Source organism: Symsagittifera roscoffensis, chromosome 7 (genome assembly GCF_963678635.1).
Source record: "Symsagittifera roscoffensis chromosome 7, txSymRosc1.1, whole genome shotgun sequence".
Taxonomy (NCBI): Eukaryota; Metazoa; Xenacoelomorpha; order Acoela; family Convolutidae; genus Symsagittifera; species Symsagittifera roscoffensis.
In genome coordinates, this window is record NC_087068.1 from 858622 (window position 1) to 875211 (window position 16590).

The 16590-nt window shown below is 36.7% G+C and overlaps 1 protein-coding gene across 1 annotated transcript in view; it reads left to right on the plus strand.

The window, feature by feature from the left end:
- Positions 1-5827: 5827 nt before the first annotated feature.
- The window catches only part of LOC134851663 (uncharacterized), a gene marked incomplete at its 5' end in the record, with an annotated part of 30229 nt that continues 19466 nt past the window's right edge, over positions 5828-16590 (plus strand). The window contains 4 exon segments of the mRNA XM_063867845.1: positions 5828-6014; positions 11442-11599; positions 15640-15802; positions 16056-16424. Coding sequence (XP_063723915.1) covers positions 5828-6014; positions 11442-11599; positions 15640-15802; positions 16056-16424 — 877 coding nt within the window.

A 16590-nucleotide genomic window follows, 5' to 3' on the forward strand; every position in this document is an offset into this window, starting at 1 on the left:
TCAAATGAAAAATGATGACTCAAATATTGATGCTATGAACGAAGTAAACGCGTCGACTGTTGGTTATCTCACCGCGCAGACCGCGCAGTAAAAATGGTTAACTCTTATCTCAAAAAGAACAACTTGAAGGCTGTCCCTTTCGATAAGGGTGCTGGATACTGTTTGATGTCTGCCGGAGATTATAACGAACGACTCTTAGCAATTCTGAATGGAAAACAGTTCAAGCCTTTAGATGATTCTAGATAGAAGGATGTTTTAATTGCGATTGAGTCGACGTACAATAGAAACCTCATGTCACTAGTTCGTGCGGGGAAGGTCTCATCCGATTTATACAGTAAATACAGATCTACGGGTGCTCAGCCGGCGAGACTGTATGGCCTGGCGAAAGTACATAAACAGAATACCCCTCTCCGTCCAGTTCTGTCTCTCCCGGGTAGCTGTTATGAGAATCTTACCAACCAGTTGAGTAAATGGTTTGATAAAATTGAAGAAGCCAAAATAGAGACGTCTACTATCAATATCAAACGTGACTTGATGGAGGTGAGTTTAGAGGAAGACGAAGTTATTGTTTCTCTCGACGTCAAGAGCCTATATACCATTGTCCCTGTCCTAGATTCGATCGATTTAGCAGCAGATATTCTCTATAATTTGGAGGAACTTCCTCCTGTCGATAAAGAAACTTTTAAATATCTCATGAGAATGGCGGTTACAGACGTTTATTTTATGTGTGATGGCAGATGGTATATCCAAACTGATGGGGTAGCGATGGGTTCTTCTTTAGCAGTCATTCTTGCCAATATCTGGATGAAAAGTTTCGAAGAGAGAATCAGCAGACATCCCCCTGATAACTTCAACAGCATTGGTTCACAAGACAGCTACCTCTGTGGCAAGTGCATGTTGGAGGTCCTGAATGAAAGTTTTTCTATTTGCTGTGATGACTGTGACCGATGGTTTCATCTTAAATGCATCAATTTAACCATCCGCCAGCTCAAAGGTAAGGATGATAATTATTGGAATTGTGGTTGTGTTGCAGTATCGTCTAGACCTAAAGCAAAATTTTTTGGAAGGTACTTAGATGACATCCTGCGTTCGGTCAAGGTTGCTGAGATTGATCGCCTGTTATCATATGTGAATACGCTACATCCAAACCTGGAGTTCACAATAGAATTACAGCTCAATGGGACGCTTCCTTTTCTCGATATGCTTATTAGACAGTCCAGCCGTACTACCAGCACAGAATGGTACAGCAAACCTACAGACACTGGACTCACCCTTGGGTTTCACGCCTGTGCGCCAACAAAATACAAGAGAAACATAGTTCAGGGCACCGTGCACAGAATTGATCACTCCATTTCCACTTGGGAGGACTTTGATAAAGGTTTGAGGAAAGCGAAAATAGACTGGGAAGCAAATTAGTTTTCTCCGGCTTTTTATGAAACCATAGTGACAGATTCTCTTCTTAAAATCAAGAAAAACCAGGACACGACCACACAAGCAACAACCAATTCAATAAAGCCTGAAAGTATTGAGAAACCAGTTATCCGGCTCCATATCGAGGAAAAAAGTCTGATATTTTCGCGAAAAGGCTGCAAAACTGTAGTATTTCTACAATATTCACGATCCGCAAACTCAGAACCTGTCTTCCCACTTTGAAAACAGATTTCCCTAGGTATTTGACGAGAAGGGTGGCTTATGAGATATCTTGTCCAGGATGCAACTCCTGCTATGTTGGACAGACCGTCCGACACCTGATCACCCGAAAAATTGAACACCTTAGGGACTCTGCCCCGGTGGGTAGTCATCTAAAGGAATGCGGAGCAGACAAGGCTGCAGTTGAGGCGAGATTTTTGGACAGATGCTTAGACACGAGTAAACTTTTGAACTTAGAAGCGCTTTATATTTCGAGGAGAAGACCTGCCCTCAACACGCGCGAGGAATACCGGCAGCGGTACCTCACAGTCAAGTTGTGAGGTTTTTTAAGTCCGTTTGTTTTAGTCACATGACTAACTCTGGTCTTAAACTGATGCTATTTTTATATTCTTTTTAATGTTAGTTTTTATACATTTTTTGTAATTTCTACACATCCATTTCCATTCCGGTTTTACAGGTGCTTTGTTTTTTAGATTGGCTGATGATGACTTTTATGTCGAAAACGTCTCTGGAGTTTATTTTACATTGATCTGCCGTTTTTATCACTGTTTACATATCTATGTGTGTTATCCCTTTTAAACTTTTGAAGAAAATATTACAGCAAGACGGGATTTGGAAGATTTATTTGGATTACACAGCGGCTTTGTTAAAAGCGAGAAATTGTCAACAACGTATTTTATTTTTGAAAAAGTGTCTGAGCAATGACTTAATTCCCCGCTTCCTCAAGTTTCGTATTCCTGAAAATGGTTGCTTTGAGGCAACAATGTTCCATAACTTTCAAAGAAGACTACTACGACGAGAGGTGTCGGAAGCACACCGGACAATGATCATGAGATCGGACCAGTTACCCAAAGCCCGACAAATTCTGAAAGCAAAATGCACAGATTATTTACTTCTCTCTGTTGCTTGGCATTCGCGTATGGACACCAGAGCGGAACGCCTTACTATTCATGCTAGACACAAAAAAAACTTGTGGGACCGAACAGGAAAAACCCTTGAGATCTGTGGGAATTACTGTCAAAATTATTGGTGATTTGAAGCCACCGAAGTATGTTATTGATCTGCTTTCATTGGGTCCCAAGCATCCTGTTCTGGACCAATTCAATAAGATGCATTTTTTGCTAGATATCGACAAAGTACTGGCTCAAATGAAAAATGATGACTCAAATATTGATGCTATGAACGAAGTAAACGCGTTGACTGTTGGTTATCTCAAGCAGATGAAGAGACAGAAGCCAGACCGCGCAGTAAAATTGGTTACCTCTTATCTCAAAAAGAACAACTTGAAGGCTGTCCCTTTCGATAAGGGTGCTGGCTACTCTTTGATGTCTGCCGGAGATTATAACGAACGACTCTTAGAAGTTCTGAATGGAGAACAGTTCAAGCCTTTAGATGATTCTAGAAAGAAGGATGTTTTAATTGCGATTGAGTCGACGTTCAATAGAAACCTCATGTCACTAGTTCGTGCAGGGAAGATCTCATCCGTTTATAGAGTAAATGCAGATCTACGGGTGCTCAGCCGGCGAGACTGTATGACCTGGCGAAAGTACATAAACAGAATACCCCTCTCCGTCCAGTTCTGTCTCTCCCGGGTAGCTGTTATGAGAATCTTACCAACCAGTTGAGTAAATGGTTTGATAAAATTGAAGAAGCCAAAATAGAGACGTCTACTATCAATATCAAACGTGACTTGATGGAGGTGAGTTTAGAGGAAGACGAAGTTATTGTTTCTCTCGACGTCAAGAGCCTATATACCATCGTCCCTGTCCTAGAGTCGGTCGATTTAGCAGCAGATATTCTCTATAAATCGGAGGAACTTCCTCCTGTTGATAAAGAAACTTTTAAAGATCTCATGAGAATGGCGGTTACAAACGTTTATTTTATGTGTGATGGCAGATGGTATATCCAAACTGATGGGGTAGCGATGGGTTCTTCTTTAGCAGTCATTCTTGCCAATATCTGGATGAAAAGCTTCGAAGAGAGAATCAGCAGACATCCAGCTGACAACTTCAACAGCAATGGTTCACAAGACAGCTACCCCTGGGGCAAGTGCATTTTAGAGATCCTAGATGAAGGTTTTTCTATTTGCTGTGGTGACTGTCACTGATGGTTTCATCTTAAATGCATCAATCTAACCATCCGACAGCTCAAAGGTATGGATGATAATTATTGGAATTGTGGTTGCGGTGCAGTATCGTCTAGACCTAAAGCAAAAATTTTTGGTAGGTACGTAGATGACATCCTGCGTTCGGTCAAGATTGCTGAGATTGATCGCCTGTTATCATATGTGAATAGGCTACATCCAAACCTGGAGTTCACAATAGAATTACAGCTCAATGGGACGCTTCCTTTTCTCGATATGCTTATTAGGCAGTCCGGCCGTACTATCAGCACAGAATGGTACAGCAAACCTACAGACACTGGACTCACCCTTGGGTTTCACGCCTGTGCGCCAACAAAATACAAGAGAAACATTGTTCAGGGCACCGTGCACAGAATTGATCACTCCACTTCCACTTGGGAGGACTTTGATAAAGGTTTGAGGAAAGCGAAAAATGATTGGGAAGCAAATCAGTTTTCTCCGGTTTTTTATGAAACCATAGTGACAGATTCTCTTCTTAAAATCAAGAAAAACCAGGACACGACCACACAAGCAACAACTAATTCAAAAAAGCCTGAAAGTATCGAGAAACCATTTATCCGGCTCCTTATCGAGGAAAAGTGTCTGATATTTTCGCGAAAAGGCTGCAAAACTGTTGTATTTCTACAATATTCACGATCGGCAAACTCAGAACCTGTCTTCCCACTTTGAAAACAGATTTCTCTAGGTCGAGAAGGGTGGTTTATGAGATATCTTGTCCAGGATGCAACTCCTGCTATGTTAGGCAGGTAGTCCGACACCTGGTCAACCGAAAAATTGAACACCTTAGGGACTCTGCCCCGGTGGGTAGTCATCTAAAGGAATGCGGAGCAGAAAAGGCTGCAGTTGAGGCGAGAATTTTGGACAGATGCTTAGACACGAATTAACTTCTGACCTTAGAAGCGCTTTATATTTCGAGGAGTTTACATGACTAACTCGGGTCTTAAACTGATGCTATTTTTATATTCTTTTTAATGTTAGTTTTTATACATTTTTTGTAATTTCTACACATCCATTTCCATTCCAGTTTTACAGGTGCTTTGTTTTTTAGATTGGCTGATGATGACTTTGATGTCAAAAACGTTTCTGGAATTTATTTTACATTGATCTGCCGTTTTTACCACTAGTCCTAAATAGACCAGAAAATCAACTGGCATGGTCGAGACGGTGAAAAACGAGTAGAATTACGGTAACTGACGCCTGCCAGTCGTTAATAGGTACTTTTTCTACGCTACGTCGCTGTGTAGTATTTGGGCGAATGTTACATTGTAACCCTGGTACGGCTGCCGCTGAAGCGGAAGAGCGAAAAAATGACAAGTAGTAAGATCTTGTAGATCTTTTTCAACCGCTAGCTTTTGAGATTCAGGGCGCGGCCGGCCCCAGCAGAGAATTTTTTTTGAGCAAGCTGTGTAAGAACGTAAGCATATGCACTGAGGAACCCAGAGCAGGCAGCTTTTTAAAATAGAGAATCTCCCTGGCAATACAGATTTCGAACGCCGCTTGCGTACTCGGAACAATAAATGACGAAATAACTTTCTACGAAATTTTTTATTTGTAACACTTGTATTTTATATTTTCTCGTGTCGAGTTGCGTGTTCTTATTGAAGAAACGTAATCTGTATCGATTTTAATTGAAAAGGATTTAAACACGTGTCATCTACTTTTTCATTATCACTTCCATATCTAGAAAATTCCAAGGATTTTGACTGGAATACGTGATGAAGGGACTCCTGACTGTAACCTCGGTTACTATGATACTTTTGACCTTCTGATTACTTTTAAAGAAAGAAAAAACAAAAAAAACCTTTGTGTAAAACACAAAAGCCTAAACTCTCTCTCTCTCTCTCAAAGGTTTTGGGGGGCTACAATTTTTTTGATAATAGGCTGGGGGGGGGGGGCTATAATGGGAAAGACAGATCCATAAGTTGAACTTGGTCAAACATACGACGTATACATTGTTGTTTTGGATAAATATTCAATCGATTCGGGATAATTTTAGCTGCAATGAAATTGAAATTTTAAGAAAAAAATGTCTAGTCAAATGAATTCTTCTCACAGTTACGACGAAACAGAATATGAAATCGAGACAGCCAAGCGGCATTGCACTGGCGCGAAGTCCGTTGATGGCTGTAATTTGAATCCTCGAGTTACTCATCTTCTTAAGAGAGCGAATCGTTTACATCATAAGCTAAAGAAACTTCAAATGTGCCAGCTGTCGAGACAGGTTTGTTTAACTTAGTTCTTGTGTTTCAAATTGTTATAGCGACAAACCCAAATTGACAGAAGGCCGGAGAAGTGAACTCCCATTGGTCCCAGTTTTTCATAGCTCCCAAAAGCAGTTGCATAAGTCCCAAAGTTTCTGATTGGTTGAAATTTGTGCCAACGAATTTATGGTTTGATTGTTTACTGTTTAAGCAGCATAAACTCAAGCTCAGAATAGTGACTACCGCAGCCGCGTCAACGTGTTCAAGAAGAAGAAAGAACACTTCAATTACTGTACAAAAGTCTAAGCATCTATACAGTAAAGTGTAATAGAGATTAGTTCAAAAATGTAGATAAATGCTTAAAAAGTATATAGTAAAATTAAATATACAAATGATTAAAATTTTTCTCTGGAAAAGTTAGTGAAAAAAGGCATGAAAGCTACTCAGAAACAATAACTATATATGGACTTAGATAAGCTTCGCGCTGCTCAGGAAAGCTATCCTTTGTATACGGGGTTGCAGATCACTGCGTAGGACGCAAATCATAGACAATTCAATTAGTGCTGTTGTAGAGGAGGGACGGTTGAAGTAAATACTCTTAATGACAATGCATTAAATGCTGACTTGACTTAATTCCTGCAATTTTGTTTATTGATGTATTTATATAATGCTGGTATGGGCCCTATCCAGCTTGTGCACGACCGTACCTAAACGGAAGGGCCCCTTTTATAATTTACTCTTTTTTTATCGATTGAAATGCGATGAAATTACTGCTGGAATAAAACATCAGATTAAGACAACATAAATAAAATAGAAATGTAGAGAAATTAAAATCAATTCAATCTTAAAAACATCGATAAAATAAACTAGTGCGATATACAAGCATTTGAATAAAAACGGAACTCACGCTGTATTTGTGCGTGTACATTCTGGATTAGATTGAATTTCACTAGTGTAAAACTCTTTCATTTTATTTGTTAACGTTGAAGTAATGTTGTCGAAATTTCTTAATTTCACTGGCAAAGAGTTCCATTTTTTTGAAGCGAATTGATGAAATGATTTTTGTGGAGAAGCAGTTGAACAGTGATTAACAAATATTATTTGTTTAGTGCGATTATTAATGCTGTAATTGGTTGTCGGTAATTTCATTGCATTCGTGAAAGCTTTTCTCTTATAGGTAAGATATTGATATAGATAAGTAACACATTTCAATTCAAATCAGTTTTCAATTCTTATAAAAGATTTGTAGAGACATCATTGAAGTCGCATTGTGGCAGTAAAATTGCTGCATAATCTAAATGGGATAAAACTATACAGTGAAGTAAGACAATCGAAGATATTTTAGGCAGTTGTGTTCAATTGTATCTATGGTCTTGATTCCTTGAGTCATTTTTCGAAAAAAATTCTTTACTTGAGTTTGAAATGAAAGATAAGAATCTAGAATCGAACCTAACTATTTGCATTCAGATTTTTTCTCTGCGTAATGATCATTGATAACAAGACGGTCTGATTCCACATTCTGCTTATCTGTTTTTTTTTGACAAAAAGTTATAAACTCCAGTTTCGATGCAATTAAATTTAACCGATTCTGAGCAAAAAGGAATCAAGCTTGTTTAAATATTTTTGTTTTTGACTCAGAGCATCATTTGAAGATATAGATGACGCATACACCAAGCAATCGTCTGCATACTGTAAGCTCGTTTAAATATTTTTGTAATTGACTCAGAGCATCATTTGAAGATATAGATGCCGCATACACCATGCAATCGTCTGCATATTGTAACAAAGTACATCCATCGCAGATACGATTTTCACTATCATTGATATATAAATTCAACAACAGCGGACTCAGTGCTGTTCCCTGCGGCACACCTTCAATCCAGTCCGTAAAAATTCCATTCACATTGACTCTTTGAATGTTTTCATTCAAAAAACTTTCAATTTTTGTATATAAGTTTTTGTTGAAACGCCAAGAAAGCGTAACTTACTAACTAGAATATTATGAGAAATAGTGTCAAAAGCTTTTGAAAGATCCAATAAAGCCGCATGAATAGTTTTTTGGAATCGTTTTCTTTTCGAATACTTTCAGTTACATGTAGAAGCGCATCTTATCTGGAATTTTTTTTTGCGGGAACCAATCTGAAAAGGAGTCATAACTTGATGTTTTTCCAAGTGTTCTGTACATACTGTACCAAAGTACATCCATCGCAGATACGATTTTGAGTATCTTTGATAAATAAATTCAACAACAATGGACCCAGTACACCTCTTTTGACTTCAATCCAGTCCGAAAAAATTCCACTCTTTTTGACTCATTGATGCGTTTATTCAAAAAATTTTCAATTAATGTATTAGTTTTTCTTGAGAAGCCAAGATAGCGTAACTTTCTAACTAGAATATACTGAGAAATGGTCTCAAAAGTTTTTGAAAGATCCAATAAAGCCGCATGAACAATTTTTTCGAATATTTTTTTTCTCGAATACTTTCAGTTAACGTATAGAAGCGCATCTTGTGGAAATTTTTTTGCAGAAACTAAATTGAAAAGGAGTCATAATTGTTGTTTTCCAAGTGTTCTGTTATTTGGGCATGGAAAATTTTCTCAAAATTGTTTCAAAATGCACAGGTCATTGAAATTGGTCGATAATTTTGAGGATCCGTTGAGTCATCTTTTTTGAATATTGGAGTTATAACTGCTTTTTTATAGTTCAGTGTGAAAACCATTCTCGTCTATGAAGGCATTGATAACAAACTCAAAGCTCGGCGCAATTATTGATTGACCATCAATTATTGCCAAAGCAGGTACAGTAAAGGGTCCTAGAGGTTTTTGGATGTTCAGTTCTCGCTATGTATCATAACATTGCTTCACTGTCATGTGCTGAAAATTAAATATAGGTAATTCAGAAGTTCTTGGGTTTAATAACTGAGGTTTAGCAGAGCCTAAATATTCCTCCAAATTTGAAAAAAAAAACGTAGTTGAAGTGATTGACTATTTTAAAGTCTTTAATTTCATTGAATGAATTACGCAGAGTAGTAATTTTGGAATTGATGGAACCGGAACCTCGTTTGACTGATAAATTTGCATTTTTGCTGGAATGTGTTGAGAAAAGAATAGCAAAGTGCGATTGTTTTTCTTGGTTTTTTAAAGCACTTTGGCTATTTGGTCACTACAAAGACGATGATTTTTCTATTATGCATTTAAATTTTCATTTCGGCAAGCTAGAAGTGATTTTTGTTTCATTTTAGTTCTGAATCGAACCAATCCGTTTTCAGCACATTTTTTTGCTTCAAAATTACGAACAAAATTTAACATCATCGAAAACATAATTGAAACCAAGGAAGAGCGGATAGAGTTTGGCAAAACTCCAAATTTCGTTAATTATTTTAAGTGAATTTGAAAGTTATTTTCAGCATGTTCTTTTCACAATTAATTTATGTCAAAATAAGTGACGCATTATGATCTGTTTTATAGGGCGTACCAAAGCGAAATTCATTTCCTTTTATTTCAAAATCACCAATCAGATAATCAATGTGGGTTTTTGCCGAAGCACTGGCTCGTGTTTCATTAATTGGACCAAACTTCTTCAATCCATGCGGAATGATGATGGATTCCATATTTTCTCTCTCGAATCACCGATTAAGAATATTTGGTTAGAGACAGAAAGTGCGTTATCAATGCTCAAAGTAAGTTGTTCAAGAAACTCAGTTACGTTCGCTCTGTTTGGGATATAACATGAATTTATAAACTTTTTTCCTTACTGGCACCATTAAAATTATAAATGCATTCAAACCACAGTGACCCATATTTTTCGCTTTTGAGTAAGTTTAAACCGTCTCTCAGTTTTGGGGCCAATTTAACGGTTATATATAATAAAATGCCACTACCTTCTTTTCATCACCGGTTGTCTGTCATATCTAAAGAAGTTCAAGATTCCATAAGTTGATATCATCTTCTTACCCAAAACTGTTTTTCCCCTATGTCGTGAAGAATTTTTTAAACCGGCGTGAGCTTTTGAATGATACTTCGAAAGTTTAAATGGACACATTTCTTTTCCATGGGAACTGAATTAGTTTCTGCGTTCTCAATTTGTGTCAGTAGTATGGCAGCAATGAAAATACGAGTAGCTGTTATTGATATCCGCTCAACCTTTTTCAGTTTTGCGGCAGAACTTGTGGTTTGATAAATAAATCATTTTCTCTAAGTTACTCACTGATTCGTTTGCGTCAAAATCGTCTGAAAGGCAATCATTAATTCCAGTTAGTTTAGTTATGTGTTTAAATGCCTGGGTTTTCTGGTTCTTACACGTTCCACCAGTGCAGAAATTTTGTGGCCCCCAAATCCTTGCCAGAACATTGTCAGATATTTGCTCGCCGTTTGTCCTATTAACTATTGTGTCGCCCAGTTTTATATCATATTCGCCTTCTCTTGGTAAAAATAAATTTTTACTTGGTTCTTGGTTCCCGGTCTTGGTTATTAAAATCTTTGTTCCGATTGTTATTATCTTGGTTGATTTCATTAAAGTTATGTTTTCTAGATGTTGCTTCTATTCTATTTTTAAAACCGGAATCTGGAATTTTCGAATTGCTCATTTTTTTTTAAATTATCTAGATCCAAATTTTTTACCTTCCTCCCTTTTTGATGCAGTCAAGTTTTCGATAATTTTCTTTTAACAAATGGTGTCTTCAATGGCATCTTTTGTCGTGCTTAGTTTCATCTGAAAAATTTAGAGTTCAAACATGGCGATTAAAAGAGCATTAAAAGAACCGACGATTCGCTAGAAAAAAAATGGTTGTGTATTGGGATCTATGGGACTGATTTTTCATTTTGGGGCCTTGAATACGCAACGCCGGAGAAGCTCAATCTAGACCGAAGTTTTTTTCAAGCCTCACATTATGTTCATGAGAATATAATAATTTTAAAATGTTAATTCAAACGTTTTCGCACATTTTGCGCATCATCAGGAATAAAAATTTTTTACAATTTTTACATTAGGAATCAAATTTAAACAACTGTAATTACATAATAAATTGTGTAATCATTAATAAAAATTTTTGTACATTCCTGAGTAAAAAAGTAGTAGTGATTGTTTTTAGTTAAGTTTATGTAGTCCTGCTCGTTTTTCATTAAAATCATGACCAGGTGTTATGACAGTTTTAGCTATCATAGAATAATTGCCACGAGCATAGGTTTTGCTCAGAAAATTTTTCTTCAAAGAATTTTCACATCGTTTTGGTTAGTCCTATCTTTTCTCTAACGTTCAACCGATTCATGATTGGACAGGTTTTGAACGCACATTCGTTTTGCGCTTTCTCGCTTCGCATTTTGATGATCTGGAGTATAGTTCTCATTTAATGTTTTCCGCATCTGATAGGATTTCACTTACTTGAAGGAACAGTGGAGGTAGCAGGTAGTTACAGTGAATGTTTTTTGACCGTTGTACATTGTCTAGGTATCTGCTAGCTTGCAACTGCAGTCCCAGAAGAAAGAAAACAGGGAATTTGACAGATGGATAGAAAATGGCGCGTCTCTTCAAATCGACTTCGATTCGGATGCAACGGACAGTGACTGTAGCAGTGAGTGCCTCAGTGATTCTGACTTCGTATTAAGGTGAGTGGTAAACGTGATTGTTATACGTGCTTATAGACTCACATGGAAGCTGAAATCTAATTAAAAGTGTGAAATGAATGAAGTGAGATAGTGCCGTTAATGGGTTGTTTCATGCTCATTTTTTGTGATTTGACTGACTTCGAATCCTATGAGCTAATGGAAGGCAGTTCGCGTTCACTGAAACAGTGCAAATGCTGCAAAAATAGAGCTTAATTTTAGAGTCATTAGGTTATAAAACTCCGATTTTTTTGCATGTAGTGAAAATAATCGTTGATACAGATTTCTCTAATTTGGCAAGTTTTATCAATCATAAAAGGTTTTTGAATTATAGATAGCTTCAATGTGATTACAATCGGGTACTAGTTTTTTCGTAAATAACTTTAGAAACAGGACTCAAATGACTTACTCCTGGTCCTGGACTCTTTCACCTTTTCGTCTCTGTTGCAAATCAAATCTTCTTTCTCTTTGTTGCAAATAATAAGCATGTTTTGAGTTTCTTCTTATTGTTTTAAATATGCCAGCTTTTCGAAATTTGCTTTTAATGTTGGATATAATTTTTTTTTCTTAATACTTTTCGGTCTATGTTATTAGTGCTTAGTGGCCTCATTTTGAGCCGCTTGATTAACAAAATGTTTTTTGTATATGTGCGTGTGTGTTTTGAGGGAGTCGTAAACTTAAAATCTTTATTCGTTTCAAACTTTTTCTAGACTTTTTTTTCGAATTATTGCTTTTGGCTTGATACGTTTTGGACCTTTTTATATCGCCATATTTGTCTCATATCGAGCCTTTGAGTAGCAGAAAGGTCTCTGTGAGCCTGTGTGTTTTCAGGGAGAGGTGAACTTAATTTTTCTGATTACTTTCAAATTTTTCTAAACTTTTTTCGGATTTCAGTTTTTGTCTTTTTTCTGCTTAGTAGGTTTCGGCCTATTTTTTATTGCCATAGTAGTCTCTTATTGCGCCTTTTGATGAGCAAAAAGTTGGAATCTCAATCTGTTTGTGTGTGTTTTGATTGAGAAGGAAAATTTGTATTTTTAATGAGCTTGAAATTTTTAAAACTTTTGTTGTCAGCTTGAATGGTTTCTGCTCAGCTGTTTTCGGCATTGTTACTGCCGGGTAAGTTTTCTTCCGATGCTAATTTTGCATTATTTTGTCCGTGCATTTTTTTTCAAATCGATCTCAATACATTTTCGGTTTTATTGTTGTCGACTAAGCTCACGGTTTTTTTGTCCGAAATGTGTACGCCACCTTGACTTCAATATATACATGACACTGAAGAAGAAGAACGAGAATTTATTTCTCCATATAGTTGATAATACAAGCATCAATTTATTTTAATTATTAAATCAACAAAATGGAGGGGGTAGATAAAAGGCGCAGTATGTGCCTACTTGACGTCTACCCGTTGAGCAAATTATGATTGCAACGAAGTAATAAAGATAAATTTATATTCGAATTAATATAGGATAGTGGGGAAGAATTTCTTTTTCCCTAAAATTAAGCCCTCAATAAGGAATAGTTATTACGTCTAGTCCTGTCATTTTGGCCAATTGTCATTCCAGCTGACGAACTAAGAATATGAGAAATAATATGAAAAAAAATTCTAAGTTTTTTCGTTTTATTTTAATTTTCAAAAAAATGCGATATCTCGAAAACTACAAGGATTTGGAGGGTCACATTTTCAGCACAGAACCGCACCCCTAGAACGGTTGTTTTATAGCATTTAGCAAGCGGGTACCTTTTTTAAAAAATAAAAATTCAAAGAAATATGTTTTGCACCAACTCGTAATTGCCACAAATGAAATTATCTTTAAATTTATGGACGAAACTATTCTTCTTTTTTTGACATCAATCCGATATTTTCAGGTAAGAGCTTATTTATACTCATAATATTCAATAACTTTGATCCCCATATTAGTCAAAGAACATGATTTTACCTTACAGAATGGTGGAACAAATGTTCGACCTTTTGAAATTCGCGTATTATAGGCAAAATTTTTAAAAGTAAACAAAGAATTGAGAAAACAAGTTAGATGTTTTTGATTTAATGATCATAAACAAAACTTCATCAAATCGTACACATATAGCTCATGAACTGTTAGTATTTTGATATCAGAAAAGAATTTAGTAATGGTATCAAATTTCCTTTGAAGCAGATCATGCGAACAATTTTTCGTTGCATATTCAAAATTGGGTTTAAAAAAAACTCGTGCCGCCGTAGACGAGCAAGCCATATTGTATTATTGGCTTGATATTCGACATATAGTATTTCAGTAGGATGGATCTTGGTGCATAATGTCTCATTTTTGATATTACACCACAGTGACGACCTAGTTTTGATTGAACATTCGGTATATGGTGAAAAAATTAAAGCTTATCATCTACAAGGACACCTAGGTATTTGCAAAAAGGTTTTGGCCGAAAAGTAAAATCAAGTATATCAATAGAAAGATTGGAAGCACTTCTATTCTTAGTAAAATTAATAAAAGTAGTTTTTATCTGAGTTTAAGGTTTATTGATTTGAACAAAGCCAGGAAGAAATGTTGGTCAAATCTATCTGGTTTTCTTCATAGATAGATGTTTGACATGATATGTTTGTATCATCTGCAAATAGAAACACATTTGAATTGCAAACTGCGTGCTGCATGTCGTTAATATAAACTAGAAACAAGAGAGGGCATAAAACAGAGCCTTGATAAGCAATTTCCACGTACTGCATAGCATTTTAATTTCCTCAAAAGAATTTTATGGTCCAGCGTATCAAATGCTTTTTTTTATTCAATGAAGCTACATTTAATGTTTTTATCAACACCTAGTCTTAATCTTTCAGTCAAATCAGCTAATGCATCAACTGTTGCAAACTTCTCCCTGAATCCAAACTGATGATGATACAGAAGTTCAAACTTTTCAAGATAGTTGTAAAATCGAGATTTTTTCAATAACTTTGCTGCAGCTACTTGAAAGTGATATTGGACGGTAATTGCTCATAATTATTCTGCTATCAGCTTTATCAAGAGGTAAAACCCGAGCATACTTGAGGCTTTGAGGAAACATACCAGAGATTAGTTAAGTATGTTAAATAAGGTGCTAACAAATACCTGCTTTTAACTAAAAAAAAACGTTACTAACTTCATCGATGCCACAAGTATGCTTGGGCTTCAGACGCTCTAACTCATCAATTATCTCACAAATTGTACTAATAAAGAGATAAATAGATGGGCTTAAGTCTTTTATTTTAATCACTGGCTCCACGAGGTTAATTTTGCTTGCTAACTTGGTTCCTACCGAAGCGAAATAATCAATAAAAGCGTTAGATGTTAGAACGGGGTCAGATAATTTATTGTTATTGATTAAAAGAGCTGAAGTTTTTGATGATTTTGCGGTCTTGCCATTTTTTTCATTTAAAACTTTAAATATTTGTCTCGAGTCTCCAATACATATATTAAATTGGTGGATACTATGTGGACAGCAGTACATTGTTTTTTATCAATTTTGTTATGCCCAAATATTTCGGTTGAGTTTCAGTTTTTTGGCTGCAGGCTTTAATTCCGTCGGCTTATTAACCATTTATCTTGTTTCTACAACTTTCCGGCTTTTTTTATGAAATAGAAAAGACCGTGGCGCCAAATTTTTGAATTCGTAAATTCATAAGCATTGGGACTTCTTAAAAATACTTCGTTTTTCTAGATTTTTTTCAAATCAGTTTTGAACGTCATGCTGCATCTTCTTATCAGTTTTGAATCTCGTGCTGTTTTTACCCTCTATTTGTTGTATTTCAAGTGGTGCGAAGCTCAGCTTCGTCTCTGTATTTATTTTTTATAAACCGCAGAATTGGATTAGTTTTTGGATTGGATCAGAATTGGATTAGAAAATCAGATGTTTGTTTTTGATTACACAGTCAGATCTATTACATTAACAAATGTCTGTCTGTCATTTGCTTCACAACAGAAGCAAGCGGAAAGCATATTGAATGCCCACGTGGAAAAACATGTAGAAAAGTAATTATAACCAGTGTACAAATGACACATCTGTTTTGTTTCAAGCGACCTGAGGGCAAATGCTTTGAAGGCTGCTGATTCTGTTGCCAACGGTATGCAAAATGGAGTGAGGAACGACGAAAGAAGTGCTGAAAAAGAGAAAGTCGAGAAAGTGTTTGCTGAGAAGACAGGCAATGTTTGGGCCAAATGGCAATGGCTCCTCTTTCAGGTGTGTATAAGCAAAATGTAGTTGAAAACGAAATGAAGAAAGCAAAAGGGCGAGCCACTTAAAGGCTCTGGTGTCCCGAAAGATGGCAAACTAGCATTGAATGATCGATAAATGTTTTAACATTCAGATAGGTTAGTAGCAGGAGTCCGTTTGTGGATCTCTTGTTGATGAGTAGTGGATGAAGTATCTAAGCAATGCGGATTCGTCTGTCAAAGGGTTTCAATACATTCTCTTACACACTCTGATTCTGCAGGTGCATAGCCTCGAGTTCAAGATATTACAAACTAATGAGCTGCTACGTCGTATCCGCAAAGAGGAGCCGAGAGCTGAAGTGGAGCAGCCGCCTCTGCTTCTGTCGCCAGACGGGACCACAGATCGCACTGAGAGCGCTGCCAGAGTGCGGGCTGTTGTTGGGGTGAAACGCAAACGAATGGGATGCACTCTTAGCATTACTGCACAGTCTCACAATACACTGCAACCTGTCCCAGTTCCCTGTGCGTGTGCGCCCAACACATGTTGCATTGTGTGTGGAGGCCCTGGTACTTTGTACGTGGCTGAGCCGGACAGAAGTCTACATACTGTGGATGAAAGAGTAGCTATGTTGTTCCCACGACAACATCACGTAAGAGTTTTCCTACATTCAAAAGGTTGTCTGGCAAATCACTGCGAAAACATTTCGATATTAAGATGAAATATAATTTCAGTTTGAGTTTTACTCAGCATGCCAATTTCTATTCAAATTCAATTGGTAATTTGTATTTTTTCCTGTTGAAATCCACCAAATGGTT